This window comes from Rutilus rutilus (assembly GCF_951802725.1).
Source record: "Rutilus rutilus genome assembly, chromosome: 9".
Lineage (NCBI taxonomy): Eukaryota > Metazoa > Chordata > Actinopteri > Cypriniformes > Leuciscidae > Rutilus > Rutilus rutilus.
The window spans coordinates 3617932-3639268 of NC_140223.1; the positions used below are offsets into that span (position 1 = coordinate 3617932).

Here is a 21337-nt window from a genome sequence, read left to right on the forward strand (position 1 = left end):
GAGATTCTGTATTGCATGTTTCTTGTAATGCATCACTTTACTCGTAACATCAAAAAAGTAATCTGATTATGTAACGCATGTAACTTGTAATGCATTACTTGTAACATCAAAAAGTAATCTGATTATGTAACGCATGTAACTTGTAATGTGTTACTTGTAACGTCAAAAAAAGTAATCTGATTACGTAATGCATTACTTGTAATACATTACTTGTGACATCAAAAAGTAACCTGATTATGTAACGCATGTAACTTGTAATGCGTTACTTGTAACATCAAAAAGTAATCTGATCATGTAATACATGTTACTTGGAATGTGTTACTTTACTCGTTACATCAAAAAAGTAATCTGATCATGTAATACATGTTACTTGTGATGCGTTAATTTACTCTGATCATGTAATGCATGTGTTCTGGTTATGCGTTACTCCAAGATTGAAAACACCTAATCACTAGTTTTTCCACAGTCTGAAAACATCACTAGATCAATGTAGATTTCAGTCTGAGGTTTTCTCAGAAATTTGTCCATTTTGAACATAATCAGAATGATCAGAATTATCAGCTAATAAGGGTAAATCGAGTGGAGGGAGCATGAGCGTTTACTATGTAGTCTGAGTTGGGTTTCCACAGAGCTGTATCTCCACCAGACCAGTTCTGATATCAAAGACACGCAACGTTCAACTTGTATGAAGTTCTCCTTCTGCTGGTCGGACAGGAACAAACTCAACTGCGTTTGCAATAATTTAACCTGTATTATATTTTTTGTCCATATGTGACCCTGCATCACAGAACCAGTCACGAGTCGCACGGGTATATCTGTGGCAATAGCCAACAATACATTGTATGGGTCAAAAATTATAAATTTTTCTTTTATGGCAAAAATCATGAGGATATTAAGTAAAGATCATGTTCCATGAAGATATTTTGTAAATTTCCTACCGTAAATATATAAAACATGTATTTGTGAGTGAATGCTGCACAATCGTGAACATAATTTGTTTATTTTTTTATTTTTTTGAACTGCCTTTTTTTTTCTTTTTTATTGCTATAAAGAATTAAAGTACAAACAATTAAGGAATAAATCAACAATCATACATTTGTAATCGTGTTGATAGATCAATCGCGAACATAAATGAACAACTTTAAAGGAGATTTTCTCAACGTTTCGATTTTTCTGCTCCTCAGATTCCAGATTTTCAATAGTTGTATCTCGACCAATATTGTCCTATCATAACAAACCACACATCAATGGAAAGCTTCATTATTCAGCTTTCAGATGCTGTATAAATCTCAATTTCAAAAAATGTACCCATGTGACTGGTTTAGTGGTCCAGGGTCACATATTTTATAGTTTTCACATGATTTTAAATTTTTTTATTCGTTGGTTTGTTAGATGCAGTATTACTGTGTTATTACTGTATTATGTTTAATAATGTATCTCTTTGGTTAAAACCAAAAAGCCAACTTTAAGTGTTTAAAAGTTTCTAATAATTTTAGTTTGTTTTGTTGTTTTTATTATTATTTTATGTATTTATTTGCCGTTTTTCAATAAGTTGGATTCTGCGGGACTTTCTGATCCCACTGTCTCCCGCTGATTTGGAGAAGTTTTCCATGTCTTATCTCGTTGACCGTTATTCCAGGAGTGGATTCCAGAGCCAAGGCCTTGTATGGAGTGGTTAGGGTGTCCAGCTGACCCATAATGCACTGCGTCTGCTCGCTATATGAGACCCGTTCACAGCAGAGACAGCGCTTCTCTCCTCCACCCGTGAGCCCATGGCTTCTTCAGCCTCGTCGTTCCAGCGCTCGTCGCGTTACAGCACCAGCACCGTCAGATCCTTCAACACCGACTCCCTCCACCCGAGACTTCACAGTGAGTTTGGAGAAGAAACATCCATCAGCTCCATCACGAATGGGTTCGAACCCGAGTCCTTCAGCCGTTGCCATGGTGATGTGCAGGATGAGTCGTCGTGGGGCGAATCCTTTGGAGGTTATCAAGGTAAAAACGCTTTAATTCCACAGTGATCAAGAGTCTTTTGGGTAAACAAGTGTTTTATAGGTTACCAAGGTGACCGAGAGTCTTTTGGAGGTTACCATGGGGACCAGCAGTACCAGACACCCCAAGGAGGAAACCAGGGCGACTGGATCCTCGGAGATGAAGTACAGGGTGAGTGAGCAGAACACAGTTTTAATGAAAAATGTGAAGTTCACCAGGCAACAGGTCCAAGATTTATTCAGCTTTATTTGTGGATATTTTTGTGAAGGAAAAAAAGTTGTTCAATTAAAAACAAAAAAGTACTTTCATGTTTCATTTGGATGTTCTTTCCGATGGGATTGGAGTGGAGTGAGTAACACAACCCCCCAGAGAGCATTAATCAGACCAAACTAACCAGAAAACAGTGTGAAACAGTGATGTACAGCTGCTGTGAGACCTCAGGAAGGAGAAACCACAGTTATATTGTGCACTGTAGGAAAAAACCTGTTGAAGAATGGAAAAAAGGTACAGGTAAATTTCGGCTAGGACATTTATAGACACTTCCTTTAACCCTAAATCACAATGCAATGCAATGCAATGCATAGTTCAAATTACACCTGTGAACACTTACACTTTTTACTACTTTTGCAAACTTTTGTGTTTTAAATCTAACTTCTTTTAGACTTCAAAAGTATATATATGAAGAGTTCAGATGCAAAAGCCTCTAAACGCCATCTGAAATATTCTTCTAGAATGATCATTTTTATCAAGCTTGTATATTTAAGTTCCGTAATTTCACTTAAATGGCAATGGAAATGACCTATTAATTGTCATTTAAGTGAAATTACTGAACTTAAATATACAAGCTTTATAAAAATGATCATTCTAGAAGAAAATTTCGCTTAGAGGCTTTTGCATCTGAACTCTTCATATATATATATATATATACTTTTTTTAATCTGTACTTGTATTAAGTAAAAGGCCCTTTAAGTACACTTAAAGCGAGTGCACTTTCATGACTGTTTGACTCTTTCTTAATTTTTTTGTTTCATATAGAGATCATGATTCTCCCATGATTCTGAACAGACAAAAACAACAACAAAATAACATGTAAATTACAAGAAGTTATGACAAAATATGAATTGCTGCAATCTATTTAAAACATATGTAATTCATTTGAATTAATTATTTATTTTAAAAATCGGTTTGAGTGAAGGATTCGATGAGGAATACATTTTGTCACTTGTCGCCACCTACTGGTGTAATTGATAAAATGATCACGGTGCACCGTGCAAAAGGTGATTTTCTCAATTTTAATCGCTACCGTAGACATCAGTGTTTATATCCAAACTATAAACTTTTATCCCAGTACTTCTGTGATAATATGAATTATTTTAACACAGGAATAATGAAACTGTGTGGTTGAAAAACCTGTTTGTGAAGCTGTTTCATGCCTAAACATGACAACTGGGGCCAGTTACATAAACATAGCCATTATGTTAAGACTGTGTCTTAAGAACTAGAATGATCAACTAGAAGTTAGTTAGTTACACAGTAACAGTCTTACTGTTCGGTGTCAAATTAGACCAATCTACGTTTTTATGTTACTGACTTTAAAAAGTTATTAACAGTCTTAAAGAATAAAATTGGATGACTAACTTGTGAGACTAGTCTTAACAGTTTATGCAACTGGCCACTGCTCTCTCTGGCTCAGAACACAGATCTGAATGTTCGCTGTGATCGGACTCGTCAAAGGTTTCATAGAGAAGAATCGCTGTCATTTAGAGATAAGATCGCGCGTGTTTGAATCAAGATTGTGATCTTTTAACAATAAATCATACAGCTCTAAACTATAGCATGCCGAGTGAAGCTACAGGTTTGGATAATTTCCTAGGCTTCATTTAGGGTGTGTTAACACGACAACGATGTACTGATCCCCATACACACGGATCTGTGGAAATGACTAAAAAGGCTGTATTCTGCTGCCAGGCCAGTAGGTGGCGATGTCAAGAAACACCCCGTGAACACTAATACACATGAGCTTGACGTCACCGTTTTCACAAATTCACGTTTTTGTTGTTTACGCGGAGATGGTAAAGGCATTGTTTTCAAAAGCTTGTGCTTTCAGGCGGCCAAACCTATTGTTGTATAAATGAACGTAACACTTTTTATGCGTTTTGGCCGTTCGTTTACACGATAGCGACGTTTTGGGTGCCTGAAAATGCAAACTTTTGAAAATGGGTTTCAAAGTGCAAGTTTTTGGAAACGGTCTCCGTGTAAACAACAAAATCGTGAATCTCTGAAGACGATGACGTGATGCACATGCGTATTACGTGTTCAGTCTATAGTGTTTCATCGCCATCTACTGGCCTGGCAGCAGAATACAGCGTTTTTCCGTGTGAATGGGGATCGTTTTGACAGTGGTGTCGTCTGTACGCGGAAAACTCAAAGGTAAAACATCTCCATTTTAAGCATATCGTTGTCGTGTAAATGTTTATGTCTCATCAGTGTCTCCATTTCAGCTCGCGGCTCCGGTGTGAGCGCGGTCCGAGCGAGGGGGAACCGCTACTTTCTGTCTGCAGACGTCAGCGGGTTCGAGCCTCATGAAGTGGTTGTGGTGGCGTATAATCAGCGTGTGGTTATTCATGCGGAGAAGGTGTGTGTGTGATCTCAAATATTCAGAATAGCATGCTAACGGCTGTCTCAGGAGTATGCAGTATATTCACCGTATGCAGTGTACATTATGTGTCTATGTGTAAAACACACCCCTTGTGATAAAGAAGTATGCTTAATGTGCACTTCAATCCTTAAAAGTGTTTTTTTTTTTTTTTTAAATTGTAACTGTAGATAACATATTTGTGACCCTGGATCACAGTCTCGAGTTGCACGGATATTTGTGGCAATAGCCAACAATACATTGTATGGGTCAAAATTATAGATTTTTCTTTTATGCCAAAAATCATGAGGATATTAAGTAAAGATCATGTTCCATGAAGAGATTTAGTAAATTTCCTACCGTAAATATATAAAACATGTATTTGTGTGAGTGAATGCAGCACAATCGCCAACATAAATGAACAACTTTAAAGGAGATTTTCTCAATGTTTCGATTTTTTTGCCCCCTCAGATTCCAGATTTACAATAGTTGTATCTCGACCAAATATCGTCCTATCATAACAAACCATATGTATAAATCTCAATTTCAAAAAGTTTACCCATGTGGTCCAGGGTCACATTTGTGAAATAAAAGGCCACTGAATGCACTTAAAGAGAGTACTCTTTCATTTAAAAAACTTAACTTTGTAATAATGTCAAATTAAAAGTCTTTTAAGTAAGCCTATACTATTTCTGTAATAAGTACTCTTTTTAAACATATGCAACAGTGTAGACTACTTTTTTTAAACTCATTAATAACATAATACATATAAATTATTGGATTAAAATATAAAGTACTGTATTTCTTTCTTTCTTTCTCGAATGACACCGAACAGTGTAGAATACTACAGTTTGAAGTGTTTATCGATGCATACTACATATAGTGTCAAATACTGAAAGATCTTTATTTTGAAAGGACAACAAGGACACATTTATTCAACAAGGACACATTAAATTAATTAAAAGTTACAGTAAAGACATTTATAATGTTACAAAAGATTCTATAAAAATGCTGTTCTTTTCAACTTTTTATTCATCAACGAATCCTGAAAAATAAAATGCATCTCAGTTTCCACAAAAAATGTGATGCATTGATGATAATCAGAAATATTTCTTTAGAATGATTTCTGGAGGATCATGTGACACTGAAGACTGGAGTAATGATGCTGAACATTCAGCTTTGATCACAGGAATAAATTACATTTGAACACATATTCACATAGAAAACAGGTATTTTGAATTGTAATAATATTTCACAATATTACCGTATTTTTTGATCCAATAAATGCAGCCTTGATGAGCAGAAGAGACTCTTTTCAAAAACACTTTAACAATCTTCCCAACCCCAAACCTTTGAACGAGTCTGTCTTGTCCTGCTTTCAGATCGGAGCAGACGGGAGCGTTGCAGGAAAGTTTACCCATAAGTCTGTGCTTCCAGCAGACATGAACCCTTTATCTGTGAGCAGTGAACTGACCGCCGAGAAGATGTTGATCATCAGCATCGAACGCATCCGTGACCTTTCACCTTTGACCTCTGACCTTCTGTGATCTCAACACTTCAGAGAGGAGAAACAGTCAACGCAAACCTAGACTCAAACTCCACCGAACCAAAAACACACAACGTCAGGGAGGATGTATTATTCATCTCAGTTCATCTATTTTAGAAGAAAAGGTTCTATGGAATCTTCAAGGGTTCCGTCAGGCGCTTCATATTTAGAACCCTTAGGGGTTCCATCATGGGATCATTTTATAGATTTATTTTAATTAAATTTTATGAATTAAACAGCTTGTAAACATACTTTATCACTAGAAAAAATGTAAATAACCCGTTAAACATGAAAGTATTACACGATCATTTGAGACTTTTCTCATTATATAGAACATTTTTGGTATAAAGAGATCTTTAAAACTGAGTCAAGAACCCTAGAGTTCTATGTAGCCCCTATAAGAACATAAGAGTGACTCTTTGATTTCTACTCATTATCTTTCAACTGTTAGTTGGTAAGAAGTAAAGATAATCACAAACAGAAGATGTGTCTTGAATCAGTCAGATGACTGTACAGTATATTCACATATCACAAACATCATCTCAAAAAGTCTTTCATTTGCTCCAAAAAACATTTGGTTTGCAAATATGGACAAACCCAACCGTTGGGTTAACATTTTTAAAGTACATTTTTAACCCAACGTTTGGGTTTGTCAATATTTGACCCAAAATTGGGTTAAAACAACCCAGCATTTTTTAGAGTGTGGGTTAAAAATTGTAATTACATTTTTAACCCAACGGTTGGGTTTGTCCATACTTGACCCAAATTTAGGTTGACACAACCCAGCATTTTTTAGAGTGAATAATGAACCTGAACTTGAATTTCCCAACACTTCCATGTGTGGATGCAATCAGTAATCAGTGATCTTGTTAATTTGATCTTTCTTGAGTTTCTTCCCTGATGTTTTCAGAGTTTTGTGTAACAGTTTTATAATACACCATCAAAAAAATTCAAAGATGTTTGGAGTGTGTTTTACAAGAAAATATCATTTTTTTACTTCAAAATTTGATGTTTAATTCCATGTTTTACCTGCCATTTCTTTGTAATTATTTTGTGAAATTTAGTAATTAATTCTACACAGTTTTTTTTTTCAGTGTGAGTCACATATACATAATGTTTGTCGATGGAAAATCAATATTTAGACTTCTAATATCCAGTTTTCTAACATGATAAAGCAATGTCATAAATCATCTTTTCCCGAGTCAGGTTTTATGTTAATCAGCCACTGTATATCTTGATTTATTTATGCGTTTATTGTTTTGTTTCTACACTGTCATTTTTTCATCCATTTCCAATATTTTTTGATGTATTTATCCATTTTCTGTATTGTATATTTTAACGCTATAAACTCTTTAAATGCTCAGAGTTGTGCCAATAAAGTTTACTGAGTCTGACTCTCCATGTAGAAGATTATGATAAAGGTGAATATAGAGGGAAAAGATGTGATTTCAGCACTGGGAAAGTCTCATTTTAATTCATATGGTTTATTTTAATGATAATGTTCTTACTATTAACTGTTCTTTACACAATGGCTCTTATAAAAAAATATATATTCCGGTCTTTAAGCCATTCAAGTACTTTCGTTTACAGTATTTGAGTTTATACCTGTGAAGAGCTTATGATGCTCACTAATAAACAGTTATTTTCCTAGTGTATTTGTCTTGTTTTCTAGCACACATATCTAAACATGCTTAAATCAAGATACATTTACAGGAGAAGAAAAATGACTCAAGATATTAAGTTTTGCTGTCCGAAAAATCCATCAAAATTAAGTGAGTTTATGCTTGAAATGAGAAAAAATTTAATAATAATAATTGCCAACAGGATCAGAAAAATGATCTTAATTCAAAGGGAAAAGCCTATCGTCTTCCCAAATAGTTATGAAAACTTCAACACCCATAATGCACTGGGCATGATGCCATCCAACGCCACTCCCACAGTCTGCTGTAGGTACACTTACCAGAGTCAAAACCAGATTGCTTGAGTAGGAAATACTTCTGAGCAAACTTTTACTCACAATGGAGTCGATTTGTGTGAACGTTTAGCAGGAGTGCTTCTTTCGGTTTCCACTGAGGATCCAGCGTGTTGGATAAAGCCTGAAAAGATTCATAAATATGGAGAGAACACTGCGACGGAAAATCGGACAAATGTTTGCACTCAACATCTCAAACGGGATGACCAGGAACAGTGTTTAGGCCAAACGCGGGGAAAACTGATGGAAACTGGCGTTAAAATACGACAATAAATCATGAAAAACATAATAGGTATTTTATGTAGGTCTATAAATAACATTCAGAAACTGTATGCTAAAAAATGCTGGGTTGTTTTAACCCAATGTTGGGTCAAATATGGACTAACCCAACGGTGGGTTAAAAATGCAGTTTAAAAATGGACAAACCCAGCCGTTGGGTTACATTTTTAATGTAACCAATGCAATTTGTCCATTTTTTTTTTATTGCATTTTTGTCCATTTTTGATTTTGTCCAAAATGCAATTTGTCCATTTTTAAACTGCATTTTTTAACCCAACGTTGGGTTAGTCCATATTTGACCCAACATTGGGTTAAAACAACCCCGCATTTTTTAGAGTGTGATTAAAATGAAGAAGGATCAATAAATAAACACTGATACGAAAACATAAATGACATTTGATTATTATGCCGGATATGATTCAACGTGAGAGGAAGTGCGGTTTAGATTGGGTTTGTGTTGAAGAGCCGCTAAAGTCACTGATTCACAAGTGTAGATGTGCAGCATTATTATTATAATTCTCTAAAATATTGAAGTCTGTCAGGTAAAACAAGCTTTTTGATGCAATTCACCAAAGACTTCTGTTATTATTCCCTATCTGAGGCTTCCGTGAATATTTAGTTCATAACAAAGTTGCGTTTAAAATGAAGTTTAATGGTGCAACGCAAACATATTCAATAGTGCGCGAGTCGTCCCACTAAACATTAGACGTCGGACAGACGTGCAGATCATGTCTATATTGGGTCCGTCGGTCCATAACCAATTCTGGACATCTATTCGACGTCCAAACTAGGTCCACTATTTGGACGTCCAACCATGACCCAACTTGGACGTCACATTGATGTTCAACATTTGAACTGGGTACTTTTTTTGGACGTCATTTGGACGCAGGAAATTTACATGATTAATATGTAATTATTTTTTTTACAAATATCAACATTGTTGTTATCAACATGATTAATACATATGAATACAGATTATTTAGAATTATTTAAGATTATTTTCCAAAATCTCATTTGGTTTCAAGACAACTCAAGACATTTGATGGTCTCAGGAGCAGGTGAGAACTGGAGACGCATACAATGGTGTAATGCTGTAGCTCAAACAGTAGAGAGTTGGCGCTTACAATGTCAATATCATGGGTTTGATTCCCAGGGATGGCAAGAACTGATAGGAGTGTAAATGTGTAATGCAATGTAAGTCAGTTTGGATAAAAGCGTCTGCCAAATGTAAATATATGGTACAGAAAACATGTCCTCCACCCTTTTGAAACATGAAACAACAGTTATAGAAGTTGTATAAAAACGACGTCTAAAATTTGTCTAAATTTGATGTTGAAAAGACGTCCACAAACGACCACATTTGGACTATAAATAACCCTTACACAGAGGAACCACGGACGTCAACATTAGACGTGCGGTAACGTCGCCTGGCGTTACAAAGCAACCCCTTGTGGACGTCCAAACATTACATAGAAAAGACGTCACTCCGACGTCACATTGCGCAGTGGGGTAACGTATGTGTATTTTTCATGGTCTTAGAGAGACATTTAAAGTTCTGCTTATGTCAGATTTTTCCCTCACTATGTATTTTTACCAATGGCAAAATAAAGTTCTGGAATAATAAATCACATGGAGAGAAAGGAAAACAGACAGATCTTATGAATTAATTAAGAGAAAGTTTAAAGAAAGTTAGTCTAACACACTGTCAGTTACCAAAGGCAAAATATAAATGAAAAACGACTCAAACATGTTATTTACACTATTTAATCAAATAAATGTTCCCTTTGAATAACATTTATTTACAGATATTTAAGCTATGTTAAATTTTTTTTTTAAAGTCATTTTGCTTCTCAAGTAAATGTATCTTGATTTAAGAATGTTTAGATATTTGTGCTGGAAAACATGACAAATATACACATATTTTGCAGTGTAACTTTAACGGGTTAAAGTTAAAGTTAAAGGGTTAATGACAGTCTCTCACCTAAGCGGACGTTTCTACTGTAGTGATATTGAGATGTTCTGCTCTTTTATGACAGATGGGATATTCCTGTGTGAAGGTGTCTCTCGCATGAAACTCACTCAGGGCTTTATAACCTACTTACAGCGACAGCCAATCAGACGACAGAAGAGCAACACAGCCAATCAGAACTCAGGAGAAACACAAGAACACACACCAGTCTGAATGTTCTCATGTTAAAATCTCTTTATTTATCCCTGATATACAAAAACTTTTTGTTCTATTGCTGAGCTTGATTTTTCTTTTCCTGTGAAAAACAGCAGAAGTGTTGCTGTCGTTGCCGTTTTAACTCTCGCTGAAGACTGATGAAACTCCGAGAACCGCTTCTGAGTGCTGAGATTTAATAAGAGGTTTTGGACTAACACTGTTTGTGTGTGTGGAAATGAAACGCTTTTGGTCCTCAGAGTTTCTAGAGCTCCACACTGGGAAACATTATTAGCTTAGTTTGTATTTTTGTCTCGTTTTCCCAGTACAAATATCCAAGCGTTCTTAAATCAAGATGCATTCACTGGAGAAGCGAAATAAAGATATTAAGGCTCGTTTACTAAAAAAAAATGATCGAAATGAAGCGAGTTTGTGCTTAAAACAAGAACAAAATCTGCTGGTCTGAAAAATAATCTTGTTTTACTTTTAAAGTAGATTTTTCTGACCTCCACTGATTTTATTCCGAGCACAAAACTACATTTTTCAGTAAATATTTGAAGTTATTTTGCTTCTCCAGTAAATGTATCTTGATTAGAGAATATTTAGATACTTGTACTGGAAAACAAGACAGAAACACTGAGCAAGAAAACATTTTTCACAGTGTTAAAGACATCATCAAACATCTGGAAACACTTCTCGACACAGCTCAGCTCCTTTTCTTTACAAAAATATGGTTATCTCCCCACAAAGTCATTAATTCTGGTTACTAATGAACAACAAAGACACAAATGTTATTGCACAAATATACATTATCTTCCAATTACTGAAAATAACGACAATAATATCAAAAATAAAATCACTACTTCGTTGATCACATGTAAGATTGTTAATAAATATGATTCTCGGAACAACATATTTCTAACACATGAAATGAAATGGACCACCACAACATAATAATAATAATAATAATAATCTATAAACGAGATGAAAATGCATCAAATAAAACAGAAGCGATCATGATTTGCTCTTTTGGTCACTTTAACATGTTTGAAGGAGTGTATCTGACAGTACTAGATAAAGGTCAAGGGTCACACACAAAACTCTCTGGTGTTTCCACAAAGTTCAGTCCAAACCATCACATATCAGTCTGACCTTTGCAGTTGTGTGTCTCACAACGGGAGCAGGAGGCAAAAATGACCAAAGAAAAGAACAAATAAATGGCAAAAGGAAGAACATATTTAAGTTAACATGATATTTGAAATATATTAAAATCTGTAAATCTACATGAATCAACACAAAAATAAGCCTCTCCTCCACCGGCCAACAGATGAAAGCTTATTGGTCAAATCTGTCAGTCAAGTTCAATTCGGTTCAAATTAAAATGATCAGCTAATGAAACACTTCGAAATCACAACAGACATTTACAACGGTCAATAAAACACTCGCAGATCTGACGTTTTGTTCTGTTCGGCTATTGTTCGTAGAAACGCAGGAATAGGTTTCAGTTGAATCTCACAAAAACCGTCAAGAGCACGTCTGTCACGTTAAAGATCAGACATTATGCTAAAACTTAATGCATTATAATGTATGTTACAATGCATCTTTGCATGAAATAATTGTAACCAAAGTTCAAATGCATAATATATTTGTTCCATCTGAAATTGTTTGTCATTTTAATGCATTATACTTTCTAAAGGTGTGTTCGATTAATAAATACGCATCAACTGTGGTTACAATTATTCATGAGATCATACGATGCATTATAAGGCAAAATTAATGCATTAAAAATACTTTTAGAACGCATTATAAAGGCTTTAAGTGCATTACATTTTGTGTAAAGAAAATGTATCTTTACCTTCAGGACCATTAAGATTTTTTGCATTAAAAATGAAAAGTATTTATACACCATAGTAGCATTTGTTATGTTTGATGCACTTTTTTTGTATTTTTCATTATTCTCAATGATTTTCATTTCAATTCTCATTACAGAAAAATGCAGATTTGCTATTTTTGATATAGTTTGCAAATAATGAAAGATACAAAGAAATTATGATTTTCATTTAAATTCTCATTACAAAACTGTGTTATTGTTTATAGTCAGAGTTTTGAGATATAAATGCAAAATTGCAAGAAAAAAGTCCAAATTGTGAGATATAACATCACAATTGTCATGTACCGTATCTAGTCCGAATTTTGAGATATAAATGCGCATTTGGAAGAAAAAAGTCAGAATTATTATTATAATTATGTATTTTTTTTATTTTTTATGTTTTATCATCATCAGTGGTGATTCTCATTTAAATTCTCATTACAAAAAAAAATAAAAATAACAACAGAAAAGAAAATGACTACTGCAACTATAGTGTTAATGATGCAGAAAATAAATACTTATTTTTTGGTAATGAGAATATAAATGAAAATCATCATTGAGAATAAAAATAAAATTAAATAAAGATAAAGATAAAGATAAAAAAAAATGTGAAAATCTAAAAAATCTTAATGGTCAATTGCACAAACACCTTCATATTTGGTTCTAAATATGAGTTGATCTTGACAGGTTTTGTGAAATTCAGCATCAGTCATCATAGACATTTTTAAAAACTTGTCCTGCAAAAGTTTCAACAACAGAGAGAAAGAAAGAAAGACGGAGAGATTGTCCTGTCTGACGAGACGTGTTGTTCATATTCAGACACAAACAGTGATCTCTGGATCTATCAAACACGAGTTCCTGCGGCTTTAAGTGCTAAACTGATCTGAAAGAACATTACATTCTCATGGATCAAAAAAAAATAAAATAAAAAAATAAAAAATTAGTGGTTATTGCAAAGCACATATTTTGAAGTTCTCACACAACAGAAAACCTGTCACTGTTAGTTTGCATGAATAACAATATTGTCAGTTCAAATGTTATCGTTGTGTTTAACCGTCCTTTTAGTGCAAAACATGCAGAAGATAAATGGTGGCGAATCTTTTTTTAAAAGGCTCGTTAGTGTTCAGGCTACGTCATTTCCAAATCAGAAACCCATAAAAGTGCGCATTATTACACAATAGTATCAGAGCTTGATGAGTTGATGCGGTTAGTCTGAAACTGACCAGATAACACACACATATAAACGCTTTGGCTTGAAACAGCAACTCAATCTGCTTTCGGAGAGGAACAACAACAAAAAGTGAAAAGATATCACTCCCACTCTGTCTCATTCTCTCCATCGCTCTTCTCTCTCTGCGTTTCGCCTACACCGCTCACATTAGCTCTTTATATATATATATATAGAGATGAATGAATGCCCACAGACTCCATGACGACAGATGAAGCGTCCAAGCAGATCTTGTGTATCACGTTTTTTGGTAACACTTTACAACAAGGTTTCATTTCCTAACGTTAGTTAATGAGCTAACATGAACATTTGTTATTAACTCACATTAACAAAGGGTAATGAAAACACACTGCTCGTTGTTAGTTCAAGCGTTAAAGGGATAGTTCACCCAAAATTTTTAATTAGCCCATGATTTACTCACCCTGAAGCCATCCTAGGTGTGTATGAGTTTCTTCTTTCAGACGAACACAATCAGAGTTATATTAAAAAATGTCCTGTCTCTTCCAAGCTTTATAATGGCAGTGAATGGCTGTTTCTGTTTTGAAATATGCACTTTTATGATGATAGATGCACTTTTATGATGGATAGATGCACTTTTATGATGATAGATGCACTTTTATGATGATAGATGCACTTTTATCACGGATAGATGCACTTTTATCATGGATAAATGCATTTTTATGATGGATAGATGCATTTTTATGATGGATAGATGCACTTTTATGATGATAGATGCACTTTTATGATGGATAGATGCACTTTTATGATGATAGATGCACTTTTATCACGGATAGATGCACTTTTATCATGGATAAATGCATTTTTATGATGGATAGATGCATTTTTATGATGGATAGATGCATTTTTATGATGGATAGATGCACTTTTATCATGGATAGATGCACTTTTATGGACTTCAAAACAGAAACAGCCATTCACTGCCATTATAAAGTTTGGAGGAGCCAGGACATTTTTTAATATAACTCTGATTGTATTTGTCTGAAAGAAGAAACTCATACACACCTAGGATGGCTTCAGGGTGAGTAAATCATGGGCTAATTAAAATTTTTGGGTGAACTATCCCTTTAACTAATGTTAACAAATGAAACCTTATTTGTAAAGTGTTATCACAAGTGAAAAGAGTGACTGAAAGGGTAACATATGGATCTGTCTCACATATAAACACACATACTGTACAAGCACACACACACAAGTCTCGATGCTCCCTGATTCTCCAACACTAGTGTAGGAAGTAAAGACAGGAAGACCTGAAAGCGAGCGGAGAATCCAGGTTTTTTGGATGCGTCTCTGAATAGTTGGCGTGCCGTCACTGGGACTTGTCGTCGGAGTCGGAGGTGTTTGGTTGGTGTTCTCTGGGAAGTGTGATGCTGGTGTGACGGTCCCACAGTTTGTGAAGTTCAGTGGCTTCGCTCTCGCTGCTCGTGCCACTCGTCCCGCTGTCTCTGAAACTGGCCAGCGGGGGGCGCACTTTCACTCCCTTCACCGTCATGGAGCCCTCGATGGCTTTCCGCAGCTACGACACAAACCAGAGCTGGTTAACAACTCGTCAAAAGTGTTATACGTTTAGTTGTTTTAGTATTATTTATATATGTATAGAGGACCACACATGACATGCGGACAAAAAAATATTTATATCATGGCTACAAATTAACAATTCATTTCTGTCACTTACCAATACGTCAGCACATTTGAATAATTTGTTCCTTGGTTTTAAGTAAATTGTGCGCCTGATATAATTTGTTCCCAAGTTTTACTAAATCGTACGCACAATATAATTCGTTCCCTAGTTTTACGAAATCATGCGCTCAATATAATAATTCGCTCCCAAGCTTTACTAAATTGTATGCACAATATAATAATTCGCTCCCAAGTTTTACTAAATTGTACGCACAATATAATAATTCGCTCCCTAGTTTTACAAAATCGTACGCACAATATAATAATTCATTCCCTAGTTTTACGAAATCGTACGCACAATATAATAATTCGCTCCCTAGTTTTACGAAATCGTACGCACAATATAATAATTCGCTCCCTAGTTTTACGAAATCGTACGCACAATATAATAATTCGCTCCCTAGTTTTACAAAATCGTACGCACAATATAATAATTCGCTCCCTAGTTTTACGAAATCGTACGCACAATATAATAATTCGCTCCCTAGTTTTACAAAATCGTACGCACAATATAATAATTCATTCCCTAGTTTTACAAAATCGTACGCACAATATAATTCGCTCCCTAGTTTTACGAAATCGTACGCACAATATAATAATTCGCTCCCTAGTTTTACAAAATCGTACGCACAATATAATAATTCATTCCCTAGTTTTACGAAATCGTACGCACAATATAATAATTCATTCCCTAGTTTTACGAAATCGTACGCACAATATAATAATTCGCTCCCTAGTTTTACGAAATCGTACGCACAATATAATAATTCGCTCCCTAGTTTTACGAAATCGTACACACAATATAATAATTCGCTCCCAAGTTTTACGAAATCGTACGCACAATATAATAATTCGCTCCCTAGTTTTACGAAATTGTGCGCATGATATAATAATTTGTTCCCTAGTTTTACGAAATCGTGCGCTCAATATAATAATTCACTCCCTAGTTTTACGAAATCGTGCGCTCAGTATAATTCGCTCCCTAGTTTTGCGAAATTGTGCGCTCAATATAATAATTCACTCCCTAGTTTTACGAAATCGTGCGCTCAATATAATTCGCTCCCTAGTTTTACGAAATCGTGCGCTCAATATAATAATTTGCTCCCAAGCTTTACTAAATCGTATGCACAATGTAATAATTCGTTCCCTAGTTTTACGAAATCGTACGCACAATATAATAATTCGTTCCCTAGTTTTACGAAATCGTATGCACAATATAATAATTCGCTCCCTAGTTTTGCTAAATCGTGCGCACAATATAATAATTTGTTCCCTAGTTTTACAAAATCGTGCGTTCAATATAATTCGCTCCCTAGTTTTACGAAATTGTGCGCTCAATATAATAATTCGCTCCCTAGTTTTACGAAATTGTGCGCTCAATATAATAATTCACTCACTAGTTTTACGAAATTGTGCGCTCAATATAATAATTCGCTCCCTAGTTTTGCTAAATCGTGCGCACAATACAATAATTTGCTCCCTAGTTTTACAAAATCGTGCGCTCAATATAATTTGCTCCGTAGTTTTACGAAATTGTGCGCTCAATATAATAATTCGCTCCCTAGTTTTACGAAATTGTGCGCATGATATAATAATTTGTTCCCTAGTTTTACGAAATCGTGCGCTCAATATAATAATTCACTCCCTAGTTTTACGAAATCGTGCGCTCAGTATAATTCGCTCCCTAGTTTTGCGAAATTGTGCGCTCAATATAATAATTCACTCCCTAGTTTTACGAAATCGTGCGCTCAATATAATTCGCTCCCTAGTTTTACGAAATCGTGCGCTCAATATAATAATTTGCTCCCAAGCTTTACTAAATCGTATGCACAATGTAATAATTCGTTCCCTAGTTTTACGAAATCGTACGCACAATATAATAATTCGTTCCCTAGTTTTACGAAATCGTATGCACAATATAATAATTCGCTCCCTAGTTTTGCTAAATCGTGCGCACAATATAATAATTTGTTCCCTAGTTTTACAAAATCGTGCGTTCAATATAATTCGCTCCCTAGTTTTACGAAATTGTGCGCTCAATATAATAATTCACTCACTAGTTTTACAAAATTGTGCGCTCAATATAATAATTCGCTCCCTAGTTTTACGAAATTGTGCGCTCAATATAATAATTCACTCACTAGTTTTACGAAATTGTGCGCTCAATATAATAATTCGCTCCCTAGTTTTGCTAAATCGTGCGCACAATACAATAATTTGCTCCCTAGTTTTACAAAATCGTGCGCTCAATATAATTTGCTCCGTAGTTTTACGAAATTGTGCGCTCAATATAATAATTCACTCCCTAGTTTTACTAAATCGTGCGCACAATATAATAATTTGCTACCTAGTTTTACAAAATCGTGCGCACAATATAATTTGTTCCCTAGTTTTACGAAATTGTGCGCTCAATATAATAATTCACTCCCTAGTTTTACGAAATCGTGCGCTCAGTATAATAATTCGCTCCCTAGTTTTACTAAATCGTGCGCACAATATAATAATTTGCTACCTAGTTTTACAAAATCGTGCGCACAATATAATTTGTTCCCTAGTTTTACGAAATCGTGCGCTCAATATAATAATTCACTCCCTAGGTTTACGAAATCGTGCGCTCAGTATAATAATTTGCTACCTAGTTTTACAAAATCGTGCGCTCAATATAATAATTCGCTCCCTAGTTTTACTAAATCGTGCGCACAATATAATAATTTGCTACCTAGTTTTACAAAATCGTGCGCTCAATATAATAATTCGCTCCCTAGTTTTACTAAATCGTGCGCACAATATAATAATTTGCTACCTAGTTTTACGAAATTGTGCGCTCAATATAATAATTCGCTCCCTAGTTTTACTAAATCGTGCGCACAATATAATAATTTGCTACCTAGTTTTACAAAATCGTGCGCTCAATATAATAATTCGCTCCCTAGTTTTACTAAATCGTGCGCACAATATAATTTGTTCCCTAGTTTTACAAAATCGTGCGCTCAATATAATTTGTTCCCTAGTTTTACAAAATCGTGCGCTCAATATAATTTGTTCCCTAGTTTTACGAAATCGTGCGCTCAATATAATAATTCGCTCTCTAGTTTTACGAAATTGTGCGCTCAATATAATTCGCTCCCTAGTTTTACAAAATCGTGCGCTCAATATAATAATTCGCTCTCTAGTTTTACGAAATTGTGCGCTCAATATAATTCGCTCTCTAGTTTTACAAAATCGTGCACTCAATATAATAATTTGTTCCCTAGTTTTACTAAATCGTGCACATGATATAATAATTTGTTCACTAGTTTTGCAAAATCGTGCGCACAATTTACTGAACTGTGTGCGCAATATAATTTGTTCACTAGTTTTACTAAAATGCGCACATGATATTATTCATTCCATGTTCGTGACATTAAAGACATTTATAATGTTACAAAAGAGTCTGTTTTTTAAAATAAATCCTGTTGAACTCTCTATTCTTCAAAGAATCCTGTGATGCAACACTGCATCATGGTTTCCACAAAACTATAAAGCAGTTTTCAACTATTTTCAACATTTAGAAATATTTCTGAAGGATCATGTAAAAAAATTCAGCTTTGATCACAGGAATAAATTACACTTCACATAGAAAACAACTATTTTAAATTGTAATAATATTTCACATTATTACCATTTTTATTGTATTTTTGATCAAAAAAATGCAGCCTTGGTGAGTAGAAGAGATTATTAATATTGATATAATATTGTAATATTGGTGTTTTTGTGTGACTGCTGAACTCTCACCTCTCTCAGCGAAACAACTCCAATAAGTCGTCCGATACTGGTGACGTACGCGTGATCCAGACCCAACAGAGAGAAGATGGTGTGAGTCTGCCAGAGAGACAAAGAGGTTCATCATTGAAACATGATTGTTTAATTTTGGTCTTTTAAAATAAATGAGTTTAATATCCTCAAAACCACAGGGATGCAACCCAAACACCTTTAGCTCTTACAACCAAAGGCACATTTTTAGTATAGAAATCATTCACTATATTTGAAGCACCAGTTATGTTTAAAGCAAATGTGTCTTTTTGTTGCCACAAAAAAGCATGCTTTGCAGAAAGAAAAATCAATCTCAAATATCATTAAGAATATTGAACTTGCATTCCTGTAAAGAAATCATTACGCTATTAACAATATTAAGTGATGAATTTATATTGTGCATTTTACAATCATAACATGAAGTTAAAATGTTATCTGAAATGTGTCACTTATTAATAAATAAAGGTTAAAAGCAAATAGCATAGCACAGAATTTATGATTAATAACTGGCTTGGTTAATGAATAAAGAATTGAAAAATATATATATATATATATTCTGCATTTCACCACTGCTCTGGCTTGTTTCCTACTCTAGCTTTCTAATAAACCTGGCATTATATACTGTGAATAATCGCTGGCACTGTAATAAACAGCTTCAGATAAAAGCTTACATAAAAGTGAATAAATGTTAATGTAAATGAACATAAATTAGGTCATGTGACTGGACAGACTAGGAAGTATGTTACCTGGCAACATCGGCACAACACATTCATTTTAAATAAAAAGAACAAAATTAAGAACAAAAACTTCTTAGCAAAAAAATAAAGTAAAACAGTATATAATTTTTTTTTATATATATGTACATACATGCTAGTGTTTTCATGAAAAATTACATTGTGACTGTTTTTGGTGCATGACACTTTGGGTAACATTGCAAGTGGAAAACATTACATTTCCTGGAAAACGTACTAAATTCTGACCACAGAATTGAGTTTTAAATTTAGTAAGTTTTCCGCTTAAAGTGTTACTCAAAGTGTCATGCACACAAAACATGAGAATTCAAATGTGAAGCAACAAAAAGCACACAAAAAAACATGTGGACTTACTGGAAAACGTACTAAACTTAACGCACTATGCACACAAAATATGTAAACTCAGATGTGAAGCAACAAAATGCACACAAACCATAAAACTAATGCACACAGAACTAAAGTTTACTGGAAAACGTACAAAATTCTGACCACAGAATTAAGTTTTCAATTCAGTACGTTTTCGAAATGTTACTCAACGTGTCACGTACACAAAACATGTAAACTCAAACATGTTTCATATTTGAGTTTACATGTTTTGTGAGCATGGCGTATGACAAATTGGGAAACATTTCAAGTGGCTAACTTAGTAAACTTACTAGAAAACGTGCTAAACTTAAAAACTAAATTCTGACCACAAATTTAGTAAATTATCCAGTGAATTCACATGTTTTGTGTGTTTCATATGTGTTACGGTCAGTCATGTTTGTGTATTCATGATCTGTGTTTTTCATCAGATTCTGATTGGCTTCAGATCCTGTAAGTCATCTAGGATTAGTTTGTGTCTCCATGACGCTCCGCCGGAAGCTGGCTATAAAAGGCGATGTTCACATGAGAATTCAAATATGAAGCATGGTACACGCCACTTTGGGTATAATATAATATAAAATAAATATCTACAGTAAGTGTGTGTGTGGGTAAATGGAGAGAGATAAAGGAGAGTGTGCATGCAAGTGTGGAAATAGGTGTAGGTGTATCTGAGAATGAATGGACGACATTAAGTACATTTACCGCTGCCGGCAGGAGAGAATGATGCATCTGTGTGTGTGTGTGTGTGTGTGTGTGTGTGTGGACCACTGCAGAGCGAGTCTTAATAAACACTTCTCTGCTCTTGCCACAAGTGAGTTTGCAAAAGCAGACGATTAATCCAGTGTCAGCACGTGTGTGTGTGTGTGAGCAAAACACTTTATTAAAAATGTCAGCTTATATTTATATAGATCCTGAACGTGTACACACACACGTAATCGCACACACACGCGTGCACACACACGCGCACACACACACGCGCACACACACACACACACGCGCGCGCACACACACACACACACGCGCGCGCACACACACACACACACACA

At 34.8% G+C, this 21337-nt stretch overlaps 2 protein-coding genes across 4 annotated transcripts in view; one reads left to right on the forward strand and one right to left on the reverse strand.

The window, feature by feature from the left end:
• Positions 1-930: 930 nt before the first annotated feature.
• On the forward strand, positions 931-7823 carry hspb12 (heat shock protein, alpha-crystallin-related, b12). Its single transcript, XM_084419826.1, has 4 exons — positions 931-1995; positions 2056-2163; positions 4494-4627; positions 6010-7823. The coding sequence occupies exons 1-4, from the start codon at positions 1773-1775 to the stop codon at positions 6172-6174; spliced, it is 630 nt and encodes a 209-aa protein (XP_084275952.1). The 5' UTR covers positions 931-1772; the 3' UTR covers positions 6175-7823.
• Positions 7824-14734: 6911 nt separating this feature from the next.
• clcn2b (chloride channel, voltage-sensitive 2b) overlaps positions 14735-21337 on the reverse strand; it is a 74505-nt gene continuing 67902 nt past the window's right edge. For all 3 annotated transcript variants that reach the window (XM_084418444.1, XM_084418443.1, XM_084418442.1), the window contains 2 exons: positions 19156-19242; positions 14735-15217 (listed from right to left, as the gene is read on the reverse strand). In XM_084418444.1, the coding sequence (XP_084274570.1) occupies positions 15011-15217; positions 19156-19242 (294 nt within the window). In that variant the 3' untranslated portion in view covers positions 14735-15010. The remainder of the gene's footprint in view (positions 15218-19155; positions 19243-21337) is intronic.

Bases quoted from the DNA above. Each gene is read 5' to 3' on its own strand.
- hspb12 (XM_084419826.1), top strand. From the start codon at position 1,773: ATGGCTTCTTCAGCCTCGTCGTTCCAGCGCTCGTCGCGTTACAGCACC. The intron at 1,996-2,055 runs GTAAAAACGCTT...AGTGTTTTATAG, and splicing joins ATCCTTTGGAGGTTATCAAG to GTTACCAAGGTGACCGAGAG. The intron at 4,628-6,009 runs GTGTGTGTGTGA...TCCTGCTTTCAG, and splicing joins TGGTTATTCATGCGGAGAAG to ATCGGAGCAGACGGGAGCGT.